Raw genomic sequence first — 13,088 nt, forward strand, 5'->3', positions numbered from 1 at the left:
TTGTAATTTAGCATTGTTCGCCTGCCATGTATCGGCATGACAAGCCACCGACAGGCCGTCAAAATTAATAGACCTTTGCTGGTAGGTCGAAGGCATCACATATGCCTGCATTTCCTTTTCAAGACCTGATAGCAATTTTGGTTTCTTATCAATATTAGTGTGTACGCTTAGAACATATATTTGATGTAATGAAGGGATTTCCATTTCCGATGTGACTTCATCATTCTGAGGCTTGACTGCAGTTGTACATCATCAACAAGCAGCGAGTCATCGCCACTAGTGTACAGTCTTGTTGCTCTTGGTCAGGCAACAAGACAGACAACAAGACAATTTACAGCCAGTGGTAATGATTAATCACTGATGCTGAAAGCAGTGTCTTCATATAATGTAGACCAACCCATGCCTTACCTAATTGTACAATGCTTAATGTGCTTGCTTTATTTACTTTTTCTTCCCCTTTGTCTGTTGCAGGCAGTACTGGATTTGCAGTGTACGATAGCAGCATGCCCATACTCCAGCAGTCAGGGAAATTTAACAACTCGTACCTGGACACCTCTGCATGTGGTGACAGTGCGCAGGTGGTCTCTCCTTCGGCCGAGCAATGTGAGCAGAGTAGCACTCTTGCTTGTTTCATAGCTTAAAAGCTGCTACTTCTGAACATGCACATGCTGAATGCATGTGCATCCACATAAATGCCTGTAGTTAATAGAGGTTGACGTGTCGGCACCATTCATCTGGCTTAGCGTCTGCTTAAATAATTGTGAGAAGGCAGTCACAGTTGCATATATAATGGCAGGGTTGTGCGTATGTTATCTATATCTAAACAAGTAAGTTCATATTTTATTTTGTAACTGAATTAGGCTATTCAGAAGTTTTAAGTGTTTTTAAAGTATTTTGAAGTTTTGGAATGTCTAGAAGACGAACTGTCATGCATTGAGAAATTAACAAAAGCCACATGCAGACAGTGACATACACGCTGGGAAAGAGCACGGTAGGCATAGCAGTTGTTACATTGTGGAAAACCAATTTTTCAGACATGATAGGGACTGAAAATGTTGGGAGTAACTGGGCAGGAGGAAATAAGTTTCAAAGAAAGAATTCATTATTTTTTTTAGAATTGGCACTTCAGAAACCTTGTTTGCAGATCTTTGAATGGTATTGCTGCTTTAGGGAAATATGATCTACTTTGCAAAAGTTGAGGTTAAAGGAATGTTTCGCATTTGCTTTTGCGCAGCCCACTGTGCATTGCACGTCATCGTGATGCTGTGAAATGCAGATGCACGTGATCTTGATTTCATGGTGGCAGTTTAGGCTGCATTCCAAGAATTCAGTTGGAGCTTTCTGCATATACACAAGCTTTTGCCACCTGTCCAGTATGCTCATAGACTAACTTGTATGCACTCACAGTAGTTCGTTATACCTATTTTTAAGGGGTCAAAGAACCACACACAGCACACAAGAGAGAACAACGGGACAGAGTGCCTTTGTCCGGGTCAACGATCAACGGATCCGGAACCATGGACAGAGGCTTTCTGTCCTGTTCTTCTCTCTTCTGTGCTGTGTGTGGTTTTTTGGCACCTTATATGTACAAGCATTTTGTGGCAAGCTAATATGCCCCCCCCCCCCCCCCCCCCCCATCGTACTGTCCAGTGGCAAATTTTTGTCATGGGCACATTGACTATGTCATTTGGCATAATCAATGCTACTTTGTTGTGTTTGTTGGCAAGCTGATAAAAATCTCTGTGGCCAAGTGGCCCTTGGAGCTAATAAAATTTGAGGTACAGGTGACATGAATGATAACAATCTTGTTAATAGCCACAATGTTTCCAGTGTGGTGCATATGGATAATGTCTTAAAAGTTGGACGAGATATCATACGAACTTCAATTTCCAATATTACATTGGCTTCGTGGAGTAGGCAGTGGTGTGGCAGGCAAATGAAGAAAAAGGGTCTAAAAGTCATGCATATGAAAAATCACTTGACAACTGTGTTCTCTGCATTTTCACGTTTATTTCAGCTTGCCAGTATGCATAGCCTTAGATAGACTTTCTTGTCTCATGTATTCGTAGCTTATTATTTTGCCTTTTGGAATTTGCCACAGAGATTCACTGCATGACATGTGAGGAAAGACTGCATGACTTCTTCTGTCGTCTTGCATTGTGTCTTCTTGCCTGCTCAGCATGTACATACTAACGCAACTGACTGCCCACGTTAGCTACACTCTTATACCTGTGACCATTGAAGTTTGTCACTTTTTTTTAGCACTTTTCTCTGCGAAAACATCAGGTGCTCGGGTGCCAAGTCCAGATAACAACCATTAGCAGAGGTTGGGGAATATCTCTACACAGCTGTTGCTTTGCCCTGACAACCCACGTTTCTGTTGGAGAAAGTTTTTGGGCAAGATCAAGTATCCAACATTACTGGTAGTTTGCTAACTGGATGTCTCCATGCCAGCCGCATCTATCTCGAGCAAGAAGCTGCATTCAATGACAAGGAATGTGGCTAGCTGGAGGGCACTCCTTCTATGCTCTTTGGCCAAAGATGCCCTTGCGCCATTATAACCCATTAATCAATCGGGGCACTCCTTTGCACACTCTGAGACGTTGTTGCTCACTTACGGCAACAGTTTGCTAGTGCAGTGGTGCTCCAGTTAAGGCCAGGTTATGCGCCACACAGTTAACATACCCTGTTTACTTGCATAATGAACCCACCCCACTTTTGACCTGTACTAGTGACTCCTTTAATGCAAAACATTCTTCTCCAAGTCGAGGCAGTTCTTGTAGTGCATCTCTCTATGTATGTTGGCGTTTTCTTGGGCCGATCCTGGAGATGTGCCTAGGGTCCGCCCATGAGTATGTGCCCTGGGGGCCACTGGTTGCCGTAATGTTCCGGATGTATGTATGTATATATATAAAACGGAAAAATTGTCATCCCCCTGAGTGTAGTAGGATGCCACAAAGGAAACCCATATGGAAGCCAGGCACTATTTGGGTGGATGACAATTTTTTTCTTTTATGAACTGTCGTCCACCTTGAGGGGCTTCCGCATAACTGATTTGCTCTATATGTATATGTTTATTTAAATTAATGTTTATATGTTGTGGGATTCTCATCCGTGCTCTTGGGACAAAGGAACGATAACACAGTAGTGCAAACAATCACAAGAGCATTTATTGCACCTTTCATAGATCAATGCCTGCTAGCAGAGTTGCTATACACAAAACAGACGGTCTGATGGGCGCGCGACAAATCTAGGAAGTCCGACTCACCGCGACCGGATAACGAGCGAATATGTTCACCCCATGCTGGATCCCAACGCCTGGTCGTTCGCGCGTACGGTCACACGAACGGTTGTGCGTTCGAAGGAGACCTCGTGAGACGGTCTCACAGAAGCATAGACCGGCACACGCGCGGACGTCCGCGCCACGTGCCGACCCACATTCAAAGAAAAAGAGCCTTCTCCTTTTCACGCTAAAGTTTTCTGACAGCTGGATTCAAACAGAGGACCTATAGCACAGAAGACCGATACTGCAACCATTACGCCACAGATGCATGCATCGAAAGGCGGAATAAATACCCTTAAAGGGACCCTGAAACAATTTTGACGATTTTCTACAAACATACTAAGTCGTTAGAGTAGGTTCTCTTGATCATTAATTGACACATCTAAGTGCTCCGCGTAAAGCGTGTAATTTATTATAAGGTTTTAAAAATGCACATCGCTGCCGATCGCAGCACACTGCTCGGCGGAATTTTAAGCCGCCCCTACCCATATGACTGAAATCACCCATATGACATCAGTGGGGCGAGCTATCCGATTGGCTGACCAGGGCACGTGATCAATAATTTTTCCATATTTACGGTAAACAAATGATGTACGTAATAGTTGGAATGTTAGTTCATTTGTTTTTATAAAAAGAAAGTAACATAATGAGAATGCACAAGAACAATTTTTCAGTACACTGAAGCACTTCCGGCACACAGCAGGTGTCATCTGCTTGTATTACAACCTACTCCATTTTGACGAGAGCTCCGCGGTCATAGTCGGTCTCAATCTTTTCGTGAGCACTATGATTCGACTTTGTTGCCTTGTGGACTGCAAATGTAGCGACTGGTAATATGTCAAGCTGCGACATCATGTCCCTCTGCAAGGCAGCATACGAGCGCATCTGCTGCTGCGCATCGGACTGCGGCTATCCGATCGGCGCCAGGATTTGCGCGTTTATGTCCGTCACTTTACACCGGAAGATTACTAACGCAATAGCGTTTCGCGAGTCCGGTATTAGGGCAAACGCAAGCGCAAGGGGACAGGGTGTGGCCACTTGACTGTGCCCTAACGGGATGAGCAGAAGCGCAAATGTGAATGGTCTGCACGGTGCAGCCACCTGGTGGCACAGAGCTCAACCATACACAGCAGCAGTAACGAAGTGTATTCTTCTTTGCTGCTGGTGTGTATTTTTCGCAGGAGTGTAATCATCAACAGGTTGTTTTTATAGATGTTTAAAATGTTTTACACTTGGTTAGAGCAATATTAGCGCTTTGTGTGGCTGGTTAAGCGCTGCGCCAACAAGTGGCTGGACCGTGCAAACCGATCAGGCCGCTCACGTACGTCTACGCTTAAGTTCCTTCATCAGCTTGAGTTTATACCTCCAGCCATTTGCCGAAATGACCAGCTTGCCTATGGTTACCGGATTATTATCTTGGCTTGTAGCGCTAAGCGAACACGGACACAGAAAGGAGCAGACAGGATGAGCGCTGATAATGTTACCGTACCAACTCGCCCAACTGTCTATCCTTTTGCGTTACCGGAATACCAGACACGTTCGGCGCTACGACAGAATGCTCGCAAGGCATGCTGCTTTGATAGCTCTCGCTTGAGGTCGACGGCCAAGCGGCTAGCGGAGAGGTTTCGCGCGGGCGGGGTCGGGCTCCAAAACAACCGGAAGTGGACGATGTGACGTCACATCGTGACGCAGAACCAGTGAAGGTGGAGCTTAGCCCCGATCGCTCGGCAAACGAGTTGAGGAGGAAAAGTAAGGCTAAAGAGGAGGGTAACTTCTAATCGCTTGTAGCTCCATTAATACGTAACGCTTCACTTAAATTGTGGTGCAAATGTTGGGCTTAAGCTGTACCCTACGTGTCTACAAAATTTGCCCGAACTGTTTCAGGGGCCCTTTAAGAATTTTCCGCTTGCAAGCTAGCCCGTTGAGACTCTTGATGCATTTCGATTTGACTACGGGTGCATACCTCAACAGGCGCAATAGAATTTCACTCGTGAAAGCCACTGCGCTGAGACACTTGTGATGCTTCGCATTATGTAAATGTCAACTATAGTTTAGTCAGACAGATCGTTTTCCAGATGAGAGTGTGAACTGTGCATTATGTGACTTGACTTCACCACCTCGTGGGTAGCCGAGGTCACAAGGGCTGCATGCTAGCTGCCCTCCAGGGCACCTATATATGTTTAAAAAACTGAATAGTAGACATTTCATTTGCAAGTGAAATTATACGAACGTTCACTATTTGTTTTGTATATATTGCATTACACCTACATAAAACAAAAAAGTGTTGATGGCGATTAACTTGTTATTTAATCTTAATAAATTTTTATTCTTACAGAAATAAAACTGTCGACACTTCCTCACGTAATGAACCCTACCTCCAAATTGACATCAATTTTTTTTTAAAAGACACTGAGGTCATTATCTGAATAAATATGCTAATTTAGTGAAATTGAATGAAAACCCAATTGGTTGTCTTTTCCTTTCAAGGAATTGTAAGGTATCAAGACTGCTAGCAGAGTGTTTTTTAATGTTTAGATAATCAAGAATTGCAGGTTTCTTGATTCTTGATTCCTCCATTCAGTATTGGTGTGTTCAATATTCGCTATGTATTTAGTTCAAAACAAACCAATACCCACAATTCCCACATACTTATTTAAAGGGGCACTAAAGAGAAACTCGCAACCATATACCATATGAAGCAGGCAATGATGCCGGAGAAGGCGTAGGGGTAATTACGTTTAATCGAAATATAGAAATAGTTAGGCAAAGGGAAGTGTAAGTGGATTAAAAGATAACTTGGCACAAGTGGGAGCTGTCTTTTTGTCCACTTTCATTCCTCTTTATCTTGTTATGTATTTCAATTAAGCATAATGAATTTCTCCCATGCCTTCTCTGGCATCACTGTCTGTTTCTTCATATGGCTGTGACTAATAAGAAATGGCTCTTGCATCGCCTTATTCTTCTCGCACTAAAAAGAAAAATAATTTGACCTGTATTAATAAGTTATGTTTCTACAATACCAAGCAAGCCACTCTTACCTAAATGGAGGCTCTATAAGCCAGAAAAAGAATGAAAAACGAGTGGCAATGCCACCTTGCGGTTCCCACAGCAGCTCTCCATAACGTCATGGATGTTGAGGACGTCTGCTTGGGCCAAGTTAATTTTTTATCAGCAAAGATGAACTACATTTTATTTTAAAGAAGCCAAAGACTGAACTATCCATTACGCTACATTAACAAACCAGCACTGGAGTTCTAGTGGGAAATAAGAAAAAAAAAAATTGAACGTCTGCCTTTATTTTTTCTTCTTACGGCAGTGTCGGCTTGCATCTGATTGTGGGAAAGATAACTGTTGTTTCTGGAGAAAAAGCTTCTGCAACTGAGCCACTCATACAATGGCGTTTTTTCCTCTCTTCTGTTTATGGTTTTGCTAGGGGAGAAGTGCGCATTGTGCCCAGGTCTCTACCTGCTTAACTGGGAAGGTGGGGGAGGTGAAGGCAAGTTGTGTGCTCACTTCGAAAATGCCTCCATACTGGCCGGTGAGCAAAGTGGGAGCATGAAAATTTCTGGAATCTCATGCTATCGCCATAATTTACTTTCCCATTTGGTTGCATCCGCCTTCTTACCATTGTTCAGATAGCAGTGGTTGTGGGTGTGGCCTGCAGAATTCCCCCTTCGTTTCTTTCTCCCAACTGCTACAAGAAAAGTTGCTTTTTTCCGCAACCAGATGCCAGGCGGTGCCTAAACTGACGCCGATGCTGTGACACTTCATATAGGTCCCGCTATACCACAAAATTGGTGGAAGTGCAGTTTTGTAAGAATACTTCGAAATTATTTCGTGTTTCTCTTCAGTGTCCCTTTAACAGTATTGGGATTCACTTGAGGTGTGCCTTGTGGCAGCAATTCATGACAGTGCTTTAGGTAGCTGATGATAGCGGGCCTGAGAAATTTTCACTTAAGAAATCTACAGCCATGATGTATTCCTGCTGCTGAATTTTTCCTGTCAAAGTAGTGCACTTTGCCTGTGATTACAACATAATTGACCTTTGGTGGATGTGTGGTTGGGGCTTCCACTTTAGTTTATTGTGGTGCTTATTGCATCTGACGAAACTGATGCAGGAGGGAGTATTGCATATATGCTCCTAGGCAGCTGTACAAAGATTGCCTGTAGTAAAAAAAAAAAAGCCATCTAGATTTTTTTTTACAAATCTTTACAATTTTTTGTTGGGCTCAAATGAAGTTTGCCACTACACGAACAGCATGGACATCAACTGTACCTCTGCTTGTAAACAAATACACCGACACATAAGTTTAAATAATAGAGGGGGAGGAGGGTGTCCGTAATAATCTGTGACATTTAAAATTTTTACCCTCTTAATTATACATTGAGCGTTACTGTTCTAAGAAGGTAACATTTGTGAACAAACTTTTTAACTGAAGCCTATGGAATAAATATCTTTCTTTGTTTTCTTTTAAGGGACATCACTGCCACAGGCCACTCCTGACTTCTCTCAACACCTTCCTCCAACGAGTATGTCATCCTTTGTGGCAGCGCCAACGTCTGTTGACAGTGGGTGGAACTCGGTGCCTCAGCTGTCAACGGCCACACAGCCTTCGGCCGAGTACAACTTTGTAAGCACCAGTCCGCCCCTGCCTTCTGAATCAGCTGCCGTGATGAATGGCATGTCACCCCAGGCAGATGGGTCGGCGCCTTCGTCACCTCCTGTCAGCAGCCAGCCTGCTTCATTCGACTACTACAAGGCCAGCACCTACTCGGTGAGTGTTAAGCTTCGTACTGTGATGGGCACTACTTGGTTGCATGCTATGCAACTTGGAATCCACTGTTTCCAAGTGCCAAATGACTCTAGGAACACTCGCTTAAAGGACAGGCAAGGTCTTGCCTCTTCTTAAGTAGCTGTTTTTCACCCACTTGATTGGTGTTGGTTGATTAGGTGTTCTTAAAAGAGCCCTGAAGCACTTTTCTAACGAATAATAAAATGGCCTCACTATTAAAGGATGTCGTTTCACGAATCTCATGCCGCAAACATTTTTCAAATCCTTCAAGTATTAGTAGAGCTATCGCGTGTCCCTGCACCTACATACTCGTGTCCGCATTGTGATGTCGCTCGTAGTGACACGTGACTTCAAGAATTATTCAAGGCAACATCTGTTATTTGTGTGATCTGTTGCTTGAATTGACGAATTGAAGTTTAGAGAAATAATAAAACACACAAATGGAATGTCTGCGTGTGTTTTATTTCACGTCGCACCGAAGCAAGAGAGATTTACTTCCGCTTTGTTTGCTTGTTCCCAAGGTCATGCCGTCACATGTGCAGGTACCGAAACTATGTCATTTGCTACCACGTTCCAGCGCGTGATAATGCTCTGTGATCCGCTTGTCCTGCCTCAGTGTTCATGTAGCACTGAATTATACCGCTAGTCTTGTGTCCTTGCGCATAGCGCGCAAAATCATGCGCTGCGCAAAACCAGACAATCGGAACAGCTCGTGTGCTACGCCGTCAGTGGAACTGTGCAGTGCCGAAAAAAAAAAAAAAAATGAAGGCAGGACCTGTGCATCACGTGATCCTTGAGCTCCAGTATGGGAGCACACACGGAAGGAATGTCACTTGTGGAGGCTAGACAGGGCGAGGGGAGAGTGTGTCTTGCTTGGCAATGGAGCTTGCCACCTGAAATCATGGGTTGGCGGCACTGAAATATTTCTATCTCTGCAATTAATGAGCCCATTTGAAAAATTTTTTCAGCAGAACGCTACCTAGAGGACACGGAACAACTTCCAGCGTATAACCAAAATTTGATATGGGCCCTGGTGAGGGGCCCTTTAAATAAAGATGATTTACTTTGTGGACCAGAAGTAAACTCAACCTGGTAAACTTCTATAGGCTTTTTCCTGCGCACCTTGCCATGGCGCTTCAGTGGCTATGACGTTCTGCTGCTAAGCACAGTGCTGCAGGTTCAATTTTCGAATGCACTGGCCGACTATTCGTAGGTTTATTGTACTGGTAGCTCCATTGTTAAAGGAAACACACATTAGCACAGCATGAACGAATTTCCATCTCTGAGAAGTCTGGAAATGATCAGCTTTGTAGAGGATCCATGCAGAAGATGACGCTGGCTCTTCTCTATGTACTCGCATGGTGCATTGACACCAGTTCTGCTAGCACCGGCAACTGTAGCAACCGCAAAATGTTAGCCAGCAGCCTGCCTCTTCCCATCAACAAAGTACCCACCTGTACATTTCCGGACTGGGGTTGGAGACTTACAACACAAGTAGCTCGAATATAACCATTGTACTTATCTCCTTGAAGTAGCAGAGACCTCTGTAAGGTTGAGAAACTGGTCAGAAACATGCAGGTGGGTGGTAGGGGGTGAACCCACCACCTGTTTTTTTTAATGTAATTTAGAATGCTGGAGTCTAAAGTGTTTTATCAAGGAAAGTTTCATAGATACTATAAGAAAAATGTGGCAATAAACAATAAATTCCCACTATTTTTTCAAGTTTCCCTCATTTTACCTCAGTATTCATAAGGTGAAGTTGAGTGGTAAACTTTTATTGACGAGTGTTGCCTACAGGCAACATACCAGAAAAAAATTTTTTTCTTGCTGAGTTTTGCTATTGTGAAGTTTGTGGTTATATGTTGTGTTTGATCAACACAGAATGACAGGCGGCAAGTGTTATTTGTTGGTTTAGAGCAGGAATATAGGCCGAGGAATAACAATTTTGGCTTGCAACTCGCTTTCTTTGAAAAGTGTGGTCCGAGGAGACAGACTAATGGAAGATGTCTGGCTGCCATGTTATCGCGTACACGTGGTATAGAACAAAGCAATTGTGCATCTATGGTTTACATACGATGAGAGCTGTCTGTACAAATTCCAAATGAAGCCTCAGGTGGCTTGAGGTGAAGCCCACTTCCAGTTTTTTGCCTGGGGTTTCCTCCTTGTTGCTGAAAAAGTTCTGCGCAAAATATATATATATTTTTTTCATTGAATATGCTTAATTACAATGTGTTTTGCACATTTAGATAGAAAATAAGCATTTCTTCGGGTGTTTCTTGGTGCCGTCATTAAGGGGAGATGCTACTCGAAAAAAAAAAATATATATATATATATATATATATATATATATATATATATATATATATATATTATTTGTACTACAGATCTGAAGATACTGCCATTCATAGAGCTTGTTATGTAGGTTTCAAATATCTCATTAGTTTTTGTGTAATTGCTAAATTTTCTTTAGTTATGTCCTACACAACTGCATGATATAGTGATATTTGGAGGCACTTGTGTATAAGATGTTCACAAAAAGCATCGTGCTGTAGCTTATTTAGCTCCTTGTAGACTGCAAAGTGCCGATAGCTATCCAAACAGCTTGTACAATTACTTTCCAGTAATTGTACATGCTGTTCGGATGCAAAAAAAAATGGCCACTTCAACTCATTTTAACGCGATAGCGTGAAAGGACCCGTGTCGCAGAAAATTCGGCGTTGGCACCCGGCGAAAAGATTTTCAAGCCACCCATATCCAGGCCTTCCATGTGGCAAAAGGAAGTTACTGAACTAATTGAATTTCTCCAGCTAAAATACGTAGAAAAATGTAAAATACAACTTACACACAACCTACAGACATGATAGCGTCAGATTGTAATTTGAATATGAAAGAAAACATAATTGTATTACACAAAAGCTCAAACCCCTTTTCCTGCGTTTCTACCATTCATAGACCAGCCACAAGGTCGGCCATTTGCACATGCTGGCACGCGAATATCTCGAAGGCCATGGAGCGGCGCATCCGAAACTTGATAGTTTCTTATAAAAATGCAACAGGCCGCATTTCTACCAGAAAGCCCGCCTTCGTGCATAACGTTCGCTGCGAGCGTTTCGCTGTAAACATTATGGTTATATGTGCTGCAGTTACCAAGAAGCATGAGATATTTGGTATCTTTGAATGCTATCGCGTTCCACTCTTAAAGGCAAAGCTCAAGCATCCTCCAAATTTTTTTTAACAATCCTATGAACCTTGTACTTTGGCAGCTACTGTCGAGAGATATTGTAATTTCAAGTAAATATCGGTATTCTGCATATCCTGAAGAGTATGTATGCCAAATTTCGTTAGTATAGGACAATTATAAGTGCACAAGGTTATTCTCATGGGATTGCGAAAAAAAAAATTTCGAAGTTTACTCATCTTTTCTTTCATAGTTCCACTAATTCATACATGCAGTTTGAATAGATATTGGCACTTTGCAGTCTACTTAGAGCTAAATAAGCTACAGCATGATGCTTTTTGTGAGAATTTAATACACAAGTAAGGGCCTCTAAAGATCTCTGCAATTTGCACTTGTGTAGGGCATAACTAAAAAGATATAGCAGATACACAAAAAGTAACACCATATTAGAAATCTCTAGTACAAATAGTAAAAAAAGTTTTTTTTGCCGAGTAGCATCTCTCCGTAATGGGTTAAGCCAGGTACCAATTGTATGACTTTTATCTGTGCCTCCAACTTTGAAGTAGTGATGTTGAGGAAAGGACTTTTACTTTCGGGTGTCTGAAATGTTTTTCTTTTTTCTTTTGTGACAGATGACTGATTTTATGAAATATTTCCACTGTTACATATTAACAGTTCCACAGCCTAGTTGGGTTACCTGTAAGCTGTGTGTTAAAACGCTGCATTTTGTTGAGATATAAATGGCATTTATGGCGGGCACAGGGAGTCAAGTAGAGTAGTATGGGAGTGAAGGTGGGTCGATGAATGTGTGTCCAGTGTGTGCAAATATTTGTATTTAATTTAAATGAAACTTTAACCGGTTGAATAATTCTATTTGACTTCTGAGTTATTAGGATCATAACTTGGCAAATCGTTGACACTGCCAGCAGGGCCTCTACATCCATGTAGTATATTACAAATCTCGGTAGCCACAGCTCATCACACTGCTGCACTGGGTCTGTGGTCTTCAACGTGACCTCTAAAGTACCCCACAGCGTGAAACATCTGAAATGTAATGTCTGGCTTCTTTCGTGTTGATAAATGCAGTCTTGCGACATTCTTATATTAATTGTACAATTGTTGAATGTATGTTTTTTATGGTACTACTGCCCTTGCCAGTAAGCTCACAGTGGAGCAGAAATAAGTCATGAAGGAGGGGAAAAAAGGCAACGACACATTGCAGCTAGAGTGGAAATTAACTGACCCTTCCTTAACCCTTCGAGGGTCGATTTTTTTTTGCCATATGCGACCACCCAGGGTCGATTTCTTTTATTGCAGATTCCAATTCTTCTTAGGGACTTATTTCGAAAAAAATTTACCGTAATTTTTCTAGGGTGACCGTAACATGAGAAACAAAGATTTTGCTTTGGTATATATGTACTCTTCATTCATGAATAACAACAATAAAAAAGGAAATAAAGTTATAAGAATTAAAAATTTGATGCATTGTTATACACATAGTTCAAGGTTTTAAAAATGCGCACACGAGAATATTTCGCAACTCTCACCTGTTCCTGCTCTTACACTAATATTTACGTCGATAGCGTAATCGAACTGCGTAGGTGCGTGCACTGAAGAAAACTGGTTGTGTGCCCGTCAAAAAAGCAAAATGTGCGACAAACTTCCGCTAATCTTCATCCTATCGTCAACTTATTCTTATTCATCTTATTACTTCATCTTATTAGTTTTCGCGAGTGTCCAAAAAAAAAATGCAACGGAAACACATGCACGGCGGCATCCTTGCTATGCGCACCTTTGTGAGCACTAAACGAGCGAGAAACAAGCGGTAGCCCTT

The 13,088-nt window shown here is 42.3% G+C and overlaps 1 protein-coding gene across 4 annotated transcripts in view; it reads left to right on the top strand.

Moving 5' to 3' along the window:
• The window catches only part of LOC126516508 (uncharacterized), a 222,000-nt gene that overhangs the window by 147,679 nt on the left and 61,233 nt on the right, over positions 1–13,088 (top strand). For all 4 annotated transcript variants that reach the window (XM_055063962.2, XM_055063965.2, XM_055063963.2 and 1 more), the window contains exons 29-30: positions 472–603; positions 7,760–8,058. In XM_055063962.2, coding sequence (XP_054919937.1) covers positions 472–603; positions 7,760–8,058 — 431 coding nt within the window. The remainder of the gene's footprint in view (positions 1–471; positions 604–7,759; positions 8,059–13,088) is intronic.

The sequence above is a fragment of the Dermacentor andersoni genome, chromosome 1, assembly GCF_023375885.2.
Source record: "Dermacentor andersoni chromosome 1, qqDerAnde1_hic_scaffold, whole genome shotgun sequence".
Classification (NCBI taxonomy): Eukaryota; Metazoa; Arthropoda; class Arachnida; order Ixodida; family Ixodidae; genus Dermacentor; species Dermacentor andersoni.